This window comes from Drosophila biarmipes, chromosome X (assembly GCF_025231255.1).
Source record: "Drosophila biarmipes strain raj3 chromosome X, RU_DBia_V1.1, whole genome shotgun sequence".
NCBI lineage: Eukaryota > Metazoa > Arthropoda > Insecta > Diptera > Drosophilidae > Drosophila > Drosophila biarmipes.
In genome coordinates, this window is record NC_066611.1 from 17,059,780 (window position 1) to 17,074,821 (window position 15,042).

At 45.7% G+C, this 15,042-nt stretch overlaps 2 protein-coding genes across 4 annotated transcripts; both read left to right on the top strand.

Moving 5' to 3' along the window:
* The first annotated feature begins 8,974 nt into the window (after positions 1-8,974).
* On the top strand, positions 8,975-9,616 carry LOC108021883 (uncharacterized). The gene has a single exon (XM_017090677.2). It carries the CDS (start codon positions 9,080-9,082, stop codon positions 9,548-9,550), a length of 471 nt encoding a protein of 156 aa, XP_016946166.1. The 5' UTR covers positions 8,975-9,079; the 3' UTR covers positions 9,551-9,616.
* A 2,693-nt stretch (positions 9,617-12,309) lies between these two features.
* Positions 12,310-14,806, top strand: LOC108021875 (uncharacterized). Of its 3 annotated transcripts, none has more exons than XM_017090667.3 (2): positions 12,310-14,621; positions 14,683-14,806. In XM_017090667.3, the coding sequence occupies exon 1, from the start codon at positions 12,717-12,719 to the stop codon at positions 14,118-14,120; it is 1,404 nt and encodes a 467-aa protein (XP_016946156.1). In that variant the 5' UTR covers positions 12,310-12,716; the 3' UTR covers positions 14,121-14,621; positions 14,683-14,806. The 3 variants fall into 3 exon arrangements, with proteins under 3 accessions (XP_016946156.1, XP_050746406.1, XP_050746405.1); XM_050890449.1 differs by having other exon boundaries at positions 14,692-14,709; XM_050890448.1 differs by having other exon boundaries at positions 14,689-14,706.
* The last annotated feature ends 236 nt before the right edge of the window (positions 14,807-15,042 follow it).

The window sequence follows — 15,042 nt, forward strand, 5'->3', positions numbered from 1 at the left end:
CTGTGGAAGCCGCAGGACGGCACTTCTTGTTGTCAACCTGGCTCCAACTCCAAGTCCACTTCTTCGGACTCCGACTACTGTTCTTGCTCCTGCTCCTCCTGCTCCTCCACTCACGTTGTCCTTGCAGACAATTAAGCAAGGACAATGCGCCGCACAGGCTTTGTAAAAGCTCATGCATGCACACTGGCAGCGCAGCTCTGGGAAATCCACACGGAAAGAAAATTTGCCATTGGATTATTTGACTTTTTTATACTGAAACTATCTTTCTTCCTAAGCAGCCTGCCGCCACACGCACAGTGTACAGCAGCGGTAAGCGAAGACACAAATCCTGCCTAAGAAGACTTGGAGTTTTACCATCGATTGGACCCTTAAGTGTACTCTCCAAGGCCAATTACATTAGAAGCTTCGACTTGGGGATATAAGGGCTTAATAAATTTAGTTAAATAACAATTTAGATTATATTTAATTTTTTTTTTAAATATATATATATATAAAATTTAATCTATAATAGCTTTGTGCCATGTACTTTCTCTATAGAAAAATACCTTGAGGCCAAATAAAAAAATTTTAAAAAATGGTTTTTGTTTTTTAATGATGTTTTTAAACCATTATAAATTTCTTCCTCTGCACTGAGCTCACCTGGACCCAGTCTCCTCCTCCATCCGGATGTGTTAAGCCGTAGAGCCGGGGAAGTTCATTGCCGAAACTTTCTGTCCGTACAGTCCGTACAGGAAGCCCTGTCCGTCCGTCCGTCCCTCACTTCGAAGCCATGAACGCAATTTGCCTGTCAGTGGCTCAGTGCGTTTTGCCTGTGGCAAATTACAAAGCATACCATGATTTACCTAATTGCAGCATTGCACATCTCTTGATAGCCCCGCCCAGGGAAATTGCAGCCCAGCACTGTGCCGCCAGAGTCTGAAGAATTCGCGAGCCTCAGCTTCATAACGCGGGATCTTGGGGGGAAAAACTTCCTGTATTCCTATAAAAATTCCCCTTTTAAGTGAAAAACGAGGCCATGTCATTTGTTATTTTGCCAAAGCCGGGCGAACAAAATGGAAAATCAGCGCTGTGATTGCACACTCTCCCTTTCGCCGCCCGGCTATGATTGTGGCCCAATTTCTGCAGCCATGACAAATGTTCAACAATTACAAAATTGCCCGCACACACCCACACACACACACACAGCCGCACACAATTTGGCAAACAAAATTTACAAAATTTTCCAAAAACCATCCACCCACACATGGCGACGGGGTAAAATTGAGTAAATTTGCAGTCGCTTTTTTCTCGCTTCTCGTGGTTCCAGCTGGGGCTCGACTTCATTTGCCATACAGCCGAAATTCATGAGCATGCTCAACTGGGGGTCAACTATGACCAGCGAAACGAGCCCTGCGCCGCCCTTCGACGCCCTGCACCACCCTGCGCCGCCCTGCACCGCTCTGCACCACCCTGCACCGCCCACTGCACCACCGCCCACGACCATGTTGATGATGATGGCCATGGCGCTGGCAATGATGACAACATGTGTGCCTAAGCGCCCACTATAAACTGCGTCGGAGGCACCCAGTGGCAGGCCCAAGTGGCAGGAGGGGGCTCACAGGACGACCGGACATCGCGGTGGGTGCTGTTGTTGGATTGTGGGCGGTGGTGGTGGATGGTGGCTCTGCCCGGGATGGGGTTGATTGCTGTTGGTGGGCGGCTGGGTTAAGTGTCGCAACATGCCATTTAAAATGGGCGGATGGGCGCGGCCGGGCCAGAATGATTCAGCCGCCTGATAAGCGAGATGAACGAACACTTTGGCCATAGTTACCATGAATATGATGGGGCCATGGGAGGAGAGAGGAGGTGTGTAAATACGTAGGAGCACTCTCCATAAGCAGGTGGCCTAAATAGCTGAGAACCTACGCACATTTCACAAATTATAGATTTTTAAAATTGTAAATTTAAAAAATAAGTCAAATACTAAGAATTCAGTAGAAATTGTGAGAAAAAAAAAACTAAAAATATTTTTAAAAAATCTTCTATATTAATTTAGATTTCTACACTTTTTATGACATGCTCAAACATAAATATTCTTTTAAAATGTTGCCTTGATAAAATATATAAGAATAGTAACCAACTAAATTTCTAGAGGCTTTATATCCGGTATAAAAATTTAAAAACATCTAATACTAATCCACAGGTTCCTGAAAAAACTAGGATTGCTTTCAAGATGTTTTATAATTATGTAAAGAAATAATTTATTACCCACTCAAAAATATAAAAATATAATTTCCTAAAGTACTAATGTTTTAAAGTTGTTAATAATAAAATTATACAAAATATTGTTTCTTAAAGTACGAATGTTTTCAAGTTGTTAAACATAAAGTACAAAAAATAAAATAAAATGAAGTTGTTTTTAAATAAATGAATTAAATAATAATAATAATTCTAATCAATACTGTTACCTTTTATGGTTTAGTAAAAGTTTTCTTTTAGAAAAACACTTATTATTTCTCCAAGAAAACTTTTGCCAATTTTTATTTTATTTATTAATAGATCAACCATTGAAAATATAAAAAATAGTATTTCATAAAGTATAATTGATTTCTAGTTGTTTTCAAATTTTAATTTAAAACTTGGTAACCATTTAAAAATATTAAAAATATTGTTTCTAACACATTTTCCTGATAAAACCTCTTGAGTAGTAATATACATTTGCTTAAAAAATATATTTTATTTTTACAAGTAAACTTTAACTATTTTTAAAAAGGTGTGCAAAATAAGTGCTAATTTCTGGACTTCTGAGCTTAAATAAGTGTTACTATATTTAAACTCAATAGCTCCTGTACAAAAACTCCTATAGAATTTTATGCTTTAACAAAAACTAGACAATAGAATTAACCGAGTGAAGTGAATCGCATCGAATCTGACCACCAGTTTTTCGCACTCACACTTTCGCCCCCCGGAGCTCATCTGGACGCCCACTCTCCGGCCGTCTGGCACTCTGTTTATTCCCTTTTTATAAACATTATGAAATTATTGCTGTCGCAGGCAACATCATCTACTGAATCCCATCCCCAGCCCCCTCAGCCCACTATGTACACACACATGGCAACAGTGTAGGCCGACCACGCCCATTGTGGGGCCCAGTGTGCAATCAGCCACATGCAGTGATTGTCCACTTGGGCTGCAGATGGGCACGGGCAACGGGCGTCATGTCGAGGAGCCACTGTGGCGGTGGGAGCCATTGAACCGCAGGCATCGGAACCGCCCAATAAACAGGGTCAGGGTGGGGGTTGCTCCTGGCCTGGCTGGGCAGGACATGCAAATCGATTGATGTTGATTAGCATAAATTGTCTGGACCGCACTGTGCAATGAATAATTTTGGTGGCGCTGACATGCCACGCCCCCTGCCAGGCTCTGCCCTGCTTTTGTGCAGTGCTTGCAACTTTGGCGCCCTAATGCAATTTTGTTTTGCTTAATTTGATAGGCGTTGTCAGCTGAGCTGCCAGCCCGACAATGTGTCCTCCTGACGGCAGCAACAATGGCCGAATTGCACAGCAGCAACATGCAACATGGTGCAGCAGCAGCAGCAGCAGCAGCAGCAGCAGCAGCAGCAGCAGCAGCAGCGGCAACTAAGGGTCCGGCTGATTGGACGTGTTTTGAGTGTTTGCTGCAGCATCGGAGGTGTGGGCACCCGGGCCAAGCTATTAGCCACCGTGTTTTCGGGGTGTTGGCCTGGCCAGACAGATATTACCAAAATAAACTGCCACAGCCGGGCGCAGATAGTTGCCGTTGGCCAAGCAAAAACCGTCGAGTCGAGTAATTTATGCAGCTCGGCTCGAATGCACTTACCGAGCTGTCTGCTTTTATTGCAACTCCAGCACTTTGATTGAGCTCCCTCTAGGTGTTTTGTGTGATATAGGGTTCCAGTCCCAAGTCTCTGTATCGTTTCTGATTTCCTGATTACTAATATGCACTTTAAGAGCAGGCCTGATGAACTGTTTCACACGAATGCCCGAATTTGTTTATTGTCCAATCTGCTTATTACCAACTGGCATACAAACGGCTTCAATGCCATTTGTTTTGGCGAAAAACAAATGCGATACATTCGATGTGCATGCAAGCAGCACATTTCGGTTGGGCTGGCTGAAAGCATGCGGTGCCGAAGTTTGCCATCGAAACATCTTCGAGCGGCGAAACTTTTCCCATAACATGCGAGCACGAGCACTGGCACAGCAACAATGGCAATGGCAGCGATACACGAAAATCGCACCACCCACCACAGAGCGCACCACCCAACCGCCCAACCGCCCAACCACACGCCCCACGGCGAAATCTTATCAAACTGACATCATTTTCATTATGTTTTGCACTTGCACAGCTTCGTCTAATGGGTGTGAGTGTGTGCCCGGCTGTGGCTGAGTCCTGAGTCCTCGGTCCTCCGAGTTGCGAGTCCTCAGCCCTGAGATGGTAATATGTCCTTCTGCCTTCCATTGTTTCAGGCACACTGGGAGAAAAAAACCCCTTTTTAATTTTATTTAGAACAATTATGTAAAGTACGTATACCTACAAATATATTATATATTTATAAGCAGTTAAAATGCAAAGATTCATTCATGTTATATAGCTGAAAATATTACTTTTGAATGTGCTTTATAAATATAATTTAACTTCCACCGGCTTATAATTCTCAACCATTATTTCAGCCCCTTTTTTCTTTAAGGTTCTTTAAGTTTTGTATGTTAAGTTCCTTGCATAGAAACATTGAATGTTCTTTCATAAGATTATATAGTTTGCGTGTATATAAAATTGGCTTATAATTCCCAAGTGCTTGTTCAGTGAGAAAGTTATTAGAAAATTGGCTTATAATTCCCAAGTGCTTATTCAGCTAGTAAAATAAATAGTTTTGAATATGAAGTTGAGAATCGAATTAGTGTTAAATATAAGAAAATCTTGGAAAAATAACAAAAATATTTAAAAAAGAAAAAAATTTTTATACTTTTTTACCAATTTCTCCCACTGCACCTTTCGCCAAATTATAGGCAATTCGGAACGGAATCTCCGCACACGCGATACGCATTACACACACATGTGCGCCCGCCTCGAGTGCGTGAGTGCTAATCTGGCCCGCCAATAACGGCAAATTAGATTAGCAACGCCTCGAGGGTGGACCGGGCCTCGAACTCGGCACCCTCCTCCGCCGGCCCACCCCACCGACAGCTGACCATCCGCAGCCATCCGTCCACATATCCATATCGACATGCAGCCAGAAGTCCAGAAATCCAGCAACTTGTCCATCGCGTGTGGCATTGATAAATCTCGAGCGGGCAAAAACGCCAGGAGCCCCCCACTCAATCCCGTCCAATCCAATCCGATCCAATCCCCGGATGCCAATATATATTACGAGGGGGGGACGGGCGACTGGCCATTTGTTTGGCATCCCATCGCGAGACGAAACTAATAAAAATCATAAAAACTTTTCCACTTAGCGTTGCCATTAAGATGCCCCTCCGAAGATTGTGATTATTATTATTATTTGAGTGCGCCTCTGTCCTTGGCTCACTTTCACTTTCACTTTTACGTCCACTCGCACTTTCACCTCATCCGCGCCATAATGCCGGCACACTGGAAATTAACTTAACTACTTGCTGAAGACGGGCAATTGGGGCCAAAAGTTTGGGAGCCAACTTGGGGATCGTTTTCACCGGCGAAAACTTGGCACATGGCGGAAATATGCGTCATGTTTACGATTCGCCTTGACTGGCAAATATTTTGCCACTTGTGTCATGGTTTTTATACTGCCTTGGCGCGGAAATTATGTGCGAAAATTTATGAGCTCAAAACGGAGCTCTAATCGCCCTTGGAAAAGTAGCAAACTTAAGCTATCCCTAGGGAAATTCAATTCACTAAGGGGATTTAAGAGGATATTAATGATATAATGATTATTGTAAGATATTAATATAAAAACAAATTAAGCATCTTAACTTTAAAAATAAATCGATCGAAGATAGGTAAAACTAGCATGCTCAGTGGTGAGATAAACCATTTATCAATGGAAACTTTGACACTATCATAGCGCTGAGTTATCTGTGAGCGCCTCCCCCACATCGATAACTCACTGTACAGTTTATGGCCAAGCGCTTTTGAATGGCAAAACTTCCGCCGTTGACGGCGCTGAATGGAACTGCTGACGCCAGCGACGCCGCTGTTCCCCTGGACAGTGTCCAGCTGCCGCATTGAGTGGCCATGGGCACATAGCACTTATTCACCGACCCGCGGGTGTGCGTCTGTGACACCCAGTCACTTATACGCATCGTTGGCCAGCGGAAAGGGGCGGGGCAGGGCGGGGGCCAGAGCGTTGTCCGCTAATCGTAAAATAAATTATTTTCCATGTGTGAGCTGCTCGCCTGATTCAGAGTCATAATTCTTGCATCACTCCCTGCCCGAATGGAGCATAAAAGTTTCAGTTAATTGCATGAGAGGGGAGTGCACTGGGAGAAAAAACTGAGTCGGAGACACGAGAAAAATGTTTCAAGAAAATATGTAATCAACTTTTCAAACAAAAGCAAAATAATTTTTCTTTTTTTTATTACTTTTAAAAATTATCTTTAAAATAATAAAAAAAAAGGGAAAACATTTTAAGCAAATTTTTTTAGAGCAGGAACTAATTCTTCAGTTTTCAGTATGCACTGTAAAAAAATAAATGAGTCAAAAACTTATGAAAAATAGTTAAACAAGAAAGTAGGTACTTGATTTTTAAAGCAACAGAAAAAATTGGAACTTTGTTTCTTGAATTTTTGGAAAAGTATTTAAATATTGAGGAATCTTTTTTTTGCAAGAACTTTTATAAGAAGAACAAAGACCTTAACATTTTTAAACAAGTGTCTTTCCTAACTTAGCCAACGAAGAACGAAAAAACCATATTTTAATATTTTTAAACAGTTCTAGTAATGACAAATTATGTCAATGTCTTTAAACATCATAAACATTTTCCGAAAAATGTTGATTGTATTTTTTTTGTTTAACAAATTTATTATTATTTAAAGCTTTTCTTTTGTACCTATGATTTAAATTGTATACAAAATGAATAAAAATACTTTAAAAAAGGTTTAAATATTAAGAATATACACTAAGAACTAAGAACGCTCACTCGAAAGACAACCTTTGCAGCTTTATTTACTAATATTTAAATATTAGCCAATTTACTTTTATTTACATGATTTTCTCCGTGCACAGATGATGAGATTTTTAGGGGGGTAAACTTTCCCGGCCGCAACTGGCTGGCTTTAATTGTTACTAGTCGCATTTGGAGCCTGGCCTAATCACTGGCGCCGGATTAGTCAAACTTGCAGCCACTGGACGTGGGTGGTTGGGTGGCTCGGTGGCTCGGTGCCCCTCTTCCTCGGTGGTTGGGTGGTGTCCAAGTGCTGAAATGTGTAGAGCTTGCCAACGCTGTCAGTCATAATTAACACTCAGCTGCAGCTCCAGCTTTGAGCTCAGCTCCGGCCTTCGAGTTGGAGTTGAAGGGGGAACGATATGAAACCGAAATGGATGTGAAACAAAAGTTAGCCTCGTTTCAACTGCTCAAAGTTGCTAATCAGGCTTGACAGCTGCTAAAGGGTATATGGAGAAGGTGATTGGGCTCCCGTACATCCCAGCCATGTGCAAATGCACTGGGGGACATATCTGAGATACACTAATGTGCCATAGAGTCAGACCACATAAGTAGATTCCAAAGAACAGACGGTTAACTATTTCTTACACACACTTGAAGCAGTGCCTTTAACTTTACACAGTTTTATCTAAACTTAAAATAATATATATGCATTTTTTAATACAAAAACATTTCTCACAGTGCGCCTCGCACCTGCTGCTGACAGCTCTCACCGCACTCGATGGTGTAATTAGGAATGCAACGCACTTTGAGATACATGGCGCCAGCTAAGTGGAGATTTTGCACATGCCAAACTCATTAGCCACCCCTCGCGGCCAGATAGAATGTGATTTTGCCATCGTGAAGATTTCAATCGAGTTGCGGTTTTCGCTTGGGCATCTACATCCAGTCACCCGGCTAGCCATCCAAGCCGTACCACTAAAAGAAGCGCTTTTCCTATCTCAAATTCCTTGCGACACGTGCCAGACACAACAACAATAACAACAAATTACACTAACAATGATGCGGATGTCCCTTCCCTTGCCTCGGATGCCATGCAAATTTGAAGCGCCTGTCGCAGTTCCTTCTTTTGTGTCTATGGCGTCATCGGCTCTACTTGGAATGCGCCCCCTCGCATTTGTACTTGATTACCCATACTCGCTTGCCCGAACATCCGCATCCACATCCGCACCCGCATCCGCAGCTGTGGCAGCAGCAACTTTAACTGCAAATCGATATTCAGACTGCCTGCCTGTCTGCCCCCTGCCAGGAGTCATCTTGGCCCCCAACCTCTGGCTAACCGACTGTCTCGACGAAGACAAGCGAAGAGCCCCAAAGTCGGTGGTTGCGACTTAGCGATACTTGCTGTCTATATTTATCACGATTCCGGGAAGCACTTTCTAGTCTATGGTAATTATAAAAGTTTAGTGAAAACTGAAATGAGCAGAGTGTGGGAGGTGTAGATTCAATGACGAACCATTGGGAACCTGTTTGGGCGCCACTTTTCACTTTTCTTTTACTTTACCTATAAAATATATGCCAGAGAGTATGGGTAGTAATAATAATATAATTTTTATTTATAAATATTTAGTACATGTTTTTCAACTTTTATGTTAACTTTTAAGCCCGAACCCATACTAAGCTCGTATAAAGGGGCAAAGCAAGACAATCGAATTGAAATGGAAACCGCAAAAGGTGAACTTTCGGGGCTGACAGCCGAACAAAGTTGGGTTTACCCAGGAGTGACTCTTTAATTAACATGGGAAGAGCAGGCTTTGGGCAACTGTCTAACAGAGCAGGAAATGTTTATAGCTTTTGAGTAAAGATTTAAATGAACTAGGAGTGCCAGCCTTTTGTGTCACATCGACACAGCCCACATATCGTTTTGCAAACTCAGTTCGGAGTCAGGACTCTGTCCGCCAACGAAATCCAGGGATCAGGATGTTGCACAGCAGCTACAACCGGGCGCCGCGGCGCAAGCTCATCCCGAACCTGTTCAGCAACATCCTGCAGGTGATCGCCGACGCGGACCATCCGCTGACGGAGCCCGAGATCATCGAGGCGGTGGCCGATCGACTGGATCGCAGCGACGAGGAGCTGAAGCGCCAGATCACGGTGAGCCTCCACGACGCCCTCATCTACGGCTACCTGCGGGTGAAGAACTACCGCTACTCCATAGTGCCCAGTCGCCTGGACCCGGACGACCATACCCACCAGCAGCCGGTGCACCATGAGCCCAGCTCCTCGATCACGGCCACCGCGGAGCATCGCCGGGTGCAGGACAGGATCTCCAGCGGAACCAGTCCTAGTCCCAGTCCCAGCCAGGATCGGGATCGGGAAGGGCCAACCCCAACCAAAAGCCCTCAGGCGGTCAAAAAGGTAACTGCCGAGCCGGAAAACCAAACAAATTAATAAGGAAATTTAAAATGCATCAGAATAAAGGGTTTAAATAAATTAGGGCACCCTTTAGACTTAAAATTTTTTAGCTTCTTAATTTTCAATCCAACCTTTGTGTATTAAAAGTATTTTAAATGGGTTTAGGATATTTAAAAAGCACCCACCTGTTTTAATGGTCCATCCAAAACCCTCTTGTTGGTTTCCCTGCTGCCCAGGTAAATAATTTGCCGCTTAAACAGCACTGTAAGGAGAGACTAAGTGCGCTGCAGAGAATAATTCCCCCAAGTAATCCCCAATTAGTTGCCCAGCTCCACTGGCCGGGGAGTTAAGCCCACAAACGCTTGCCTGATGGCCTGATGCGGTCCGGTCCGTAAAGTTCACTCCTTCGAGCTGATCGACGTGCGGCGTATGCGCAATCCCCGGATCCCGGGCGGCTTGTGTGTCAACTGCGTTGGGGCTCCCAGGCGCCTCCGCGCCTCCTCGCCAGCAGCTAAACGGGCTAATTGAAATGCAATTCGAAGGCAGAGTGCCCGCTGTCCAGCTTCCAGTGGGTGGGACAGCCGCTCTGAGGTGTGATGCCGGCATTTGAGAGCCTTGAGCTTGCGGTCATATCAACAAGGATGCGTTGACTAAGACGGGCGACCTCAATCGCGTCCTTTGTGTTTGATGTGGTGTCAGCTTCGGGCGCAAATCACGGCCCTCTCCGCCTGTCAGGATGTACATAGGACCCAGTACATATGTGGGCTCCCGTTCGGTCTGATTAGCGATGAGAAAAGTGAAATAAGCTCGTAAGGATAATATCAAAATGTATTTATCGATATATTACAAAGGCGATTCTTAATTTCGATAATTTCGATATGTTTTTTGACTGCATTGAGGAAATATTCTTAATTCAGATTGTTTAAGAAGAATGTTTAATTAAAAAATTGAAATACTTTTTTACAAAGAAGATTATTATGCTTTCTATTACCTTTCTCTGTATTAGTAAGGGTAGTGATGAATTCGACAAAACCGATTAACTACGTGTCATTAATGACAGCTTCGATTATAGGGAGCAATCGATAAATGTTTTTACAGCTCTGATTATCACACAACATCCCTAGTCCACTATATAGAGCTGTTCGTTCGTTAAGCGATTGTGTTTGAGTTCACTGATTGCTGCGACACCAACAGGCACTTAAAGGCTCCGAACAGGATGCGGCCACGCTGCTCCTGGCCAACCCCTTCCATTGCCAGCCCTCCAAGGAGGCGGAAGTCACTGCGTTTGGGGTTTAGTCACGCTTATGTCCTTGGCCATACGTCCATCCCTCACCCAACCCACCTCGTTTTCATGTGTGATAATACCTGTTTGGAGCTGGGGGAAAGCTCGGAGCTACGAGAGGTCCTAGGTTCCCGGCTCCAAGTGCGTTGTTTTCACGCCCGTTGAGCGGGGCCAAGCGAGCGTGAGGCGAGCACATTACAATGATGCAGCACCACTAACTCCAGCCCCTTCCAAAGCCCTTCTCCTAGTCCTTCTGAAACCCCTTCCAAACCCCTTCTCCTACTCCTTCTTCCACTCCCTACTCGCCACTACCCCTGGGCAACTCATTTAGTAATTTGTGTGTGCGCTGGCTGTGCTGTGCAGTCTGGTCCCAGAGTTTAGTCCAGTCAACTGGCTTTACTCAGCTAAATGAGATTTTGCGGTGTGTAATTTGAAAATTGTGAAATTACCCAACACTGCGGAGCCTTTGAGAGCAATGATGGAAAAGTGACGTGGCACATTAACACCCCCGACTACAGAGACTGGTTTCTCATCGAGGGTCGCCCACTAATGTCGGATTATCCCTTTTGAGCCCATTTTCAGTTCCCTTTCACCGCAGCAAAAACACACCAAATTAGTGCAATTCAATTGCCATTCGCCCAGCGTAAAAAAGAGGAGTGCCCTTGGCCAGATTGGCCATAATTCAAGAACGAAATCCAATTCTTGTGATTTTTCGCACCTCATCACAAGGGCTAAACAAACGAGGCTCGGGGGCGTGCCCCTTTCTCATTCGTTTATCGCATAACTTTGGGACCTCGGCGGCATATTGTTTTACACGATGCTTTTTGGGTAACTGGATGCGGCTTGTTTTTGGCCCGCGGCAAAGTCATCCTTTTTGGGGTCGAAAGCCTCAGCAAATCCTGAAAATTCGGATCCCAAAATTGTTCTGCCCTTCGGTTGTTGAGGTCTCCCTTCTTATTTATGCAATGTACACATTGAGTCTGCGTTTTCCACCCCATAAGAGGTATTCGCTTTTGCCCTTTTTGGGAGCGAAGAACTAAATTTGACATTGGGAGGCTTCTCTCAACACGTCCCCTTGAGATGAGTTTTGTGAATTTTCAGATAGGAAGAGTTTAAATTATGGCAAGGTATCTTAAGGGATATATTTATGATACTATGATTTTCAGATAGGAAGAGTTTAAATTTTGGTAAGGTATCTTAAGGGATATATTTATGATTTTTACCATGAATATATTAAGTTATCAGATATAAGATTTTAAAATAAGGTGTCTAAAGATACTCAAAGTTATTAAACTTTTTATTGGTAAGACACTTCCTTCAGAGCTGGAAGTAAAATTTACATGTTACAAAATATATTTTTAGCTAAATTCTAAAACAATATAAGTCCCTTTTATGATACATTTCTGGTTTTTTTTTACTGATTACCCAAACTAAAATTATTTTCTGGCTACACTTTACAAGAAGAACCTGGAGAGTAGGCTAAGGCTAACGATTTAAGCCGACTTCACTTAGAGCCTTGTGTAAATACAATACATAACACATACACCCTTCATTCGATCGGCAAAATTTCTCTTTCGGCAGCACACTAAAAACTGTTGTAAATTAACGTATCTGTACCGTGTTCTCCCGTTGGGTTAATGGTCCTAAGTGTAAAGACTGCCTCTTTTCCCGGTTTTCCTCCAGACCGCAATCAGATAACCGCAGAAGAGCCCAACGAAGTCGCTACAAAAAAGGTAAAAGAAAAGCACCGAGAACAGCCATCAACTACCGAGTCCCCGAGCCGAAATCGCATCTGAAGAAGCGCCGTCCTAGGATCGCACAACACGAGGAACTGCCTCTGGTCCACGCCCTTGGGGAGCATCGAAGTACACTCCAGATATTTGGATTCGCAAACGAGCAAATCCTGGCAGAGGGGGAGCAATGGAGGATCTGCACCTGAAGCTCGGCGGCTTGCCGCAGCAAACACTGGGCGCCCGGCACAGTTTGATGCTGGACTCCAAGCTGGGTGGCGCCATCGGTGGACCCCAGCATCATCGCCATCAACCGCTGAGCCGCCATCTCAGCCAGCTGAACCAGCTGAGCCAACTGAACCAGCTGAGCCAGCTGGGCCAGCTGAATCAGTTCAATCAGCTAAATCACCTGACGCAGTTGGGCCAGCTGCAGCAGCACCTGCACCGCCGACTGCATCTCACATCCGGTCTGAATCTCAACTGGGGCCTGGACCACAAGATGCGGCACCTGACCCGCCAAGTGCACAGGGCCCGGGGGGGTCTGGCACTGGGTCTCCAGCAGGATCTCGACCTGGATATGGGCGGCCACTTGGAGGGCAGCAGCTGTGCCAGCACCACGAGCAGATCCAGAACGAGCAGCAGCGATCTGGGGCAAGGACATGGTTCTGGGACTGGAGTCCCCCACGCCCATGACCCTGCCCAGGATAATGGTGATTCGCCGAGTGTCAAGGGCAGTGCCCTGCGGGAGACGGAGTGCACGGCGCAGGAGGGCGATTCGCTGGCCGTGTGCAAAAGGGAGCTGGAGAAGGACCTCCTCGAGCAGCTGAAGCCCTCGGCCTCTGTCCTGCTGAAGGCGGCCAACTCCAAGCTGAATGCCGATGCCATGGCCTACACGATGCCCGGTGCCACGGTGGAGACCCTCTACGAAGGCCGATGCCTGGCCAAGCCGAGCCACAGTGCGCCCTCGCAGATGCCTCGCGACTTTCGGCTGAATGCCGAGGCGGCCGTCTTTAAGCCCTCTCTGCTGGGCATGGGCTCGCTGGTTCCGGTGCAGCTGCCACTTCCGGTTCCGCAATCCCTGCTTCCGGCGGTCTCGCTGCCCATACTTCCGGCCCTGTCGCAGGGCGTTCTGGCGGCCATCTCCCAGCCCCTGCTGCCCACGCCATCGCACTTCCTGGACCAGGACTTTCCGCCCCTCCATCCCAACCACCACCACCACCATCCGTATCCGCATCACCTGATGCACCCAGTGCAGCGCCATGGCGGCAAGCCCTTTGTCCGCTGGCGCAAGCAGCCACTGCCGGACCTCTTCACCGCCGTGCTCGCGCTGATGAAGGAGCACTCGCGATCGGTCAGCTATCCGGAGATCATCAACACCCTGGCCCTGCGGCTCCAGCGACCGGAGGTCGAGCTGAAGCGCCATGTGCCGCACACGCTGCACGCCGCCGTGAACAATGGTTACCTGAAGAAGGACGGCAATCGCTACTCGCTGGTCTCCGAACTGGAGCAGCTGGAGATCATGCGGCGGAACCAGGAGGCCGCCGTACGGGCCAAGGAGCTGGAGAAGGAGCCGTTGTCCTGGCGCAAGCGTTAGTCCATCGACATGCACTCATATGATACCCCAGTTTCGCGTTCTTCATCTTCATTCGCACTTCGTATCCTTCGGCTTCATATCTTTTATATCCTTGAGCTAGCACAGCACTCGCGGCTATGAGCCCGTCGTCCGGTGAGTCGTACCACCCAGAGCCCCGAGTCCTGTGCCGCCGACGAGCCCTGCAATTTGGTTTTACTGTACGTGAACTGCGTCCGCGGACCAGCGATCCGTGGGATCCTCGATACGTGACCCGTGCTCCCCGAATCGTGATCAGTGATCAGTGATACGTGATCCCCGATCCGCGATCCACGGTCCGCCCATGGAGTCACGCTGACGAATATACACTCTGTCTGTATATATATATTAGCCCAATGGGGTCGGCCTTTTGTCGAACCGCTGCCTCCAGAGGATGTTTCGTTTGCCTGATGTTCCCCTTTGCGTTCCCACATAGAAACCAACTAGTTCTCCTGGTTCAGCGCTTAATAATTCCAAGCTATTCGGGTAAATAAAAATTGTGGTTATTTCATCAGAGTTTTTTAATGGGCCAACTTTAACATGCAAGTTTCAGCAGCGAAATACTGAAGAATTCGCGTCGATTTTGAGGTTGGAGTTGAACACGCTACCAGCATGGACACGAACTTTGGTACAATGAAGTTGAGCCAAATCGAGAACAACTCCTAAGTGTGTATTAGCAATAAAATAAACAATAATTCTAAAAAAATGTAAAAAAAAATCTAGGTTTTGAACTTACTCTCCTACTTTTACTAACTTCAATTCGTAGCACTGTTATATCAACAAAGTATCTTAATTCCTCAGATTCACTTTGTATTTCATCTGCCATCCCCTGATGCCTATCTCAACGACCGTTCCCCATGAAACTCTGCTAGCTGGCCATTAAATTTTTGCATTCAACTTTGTGTTT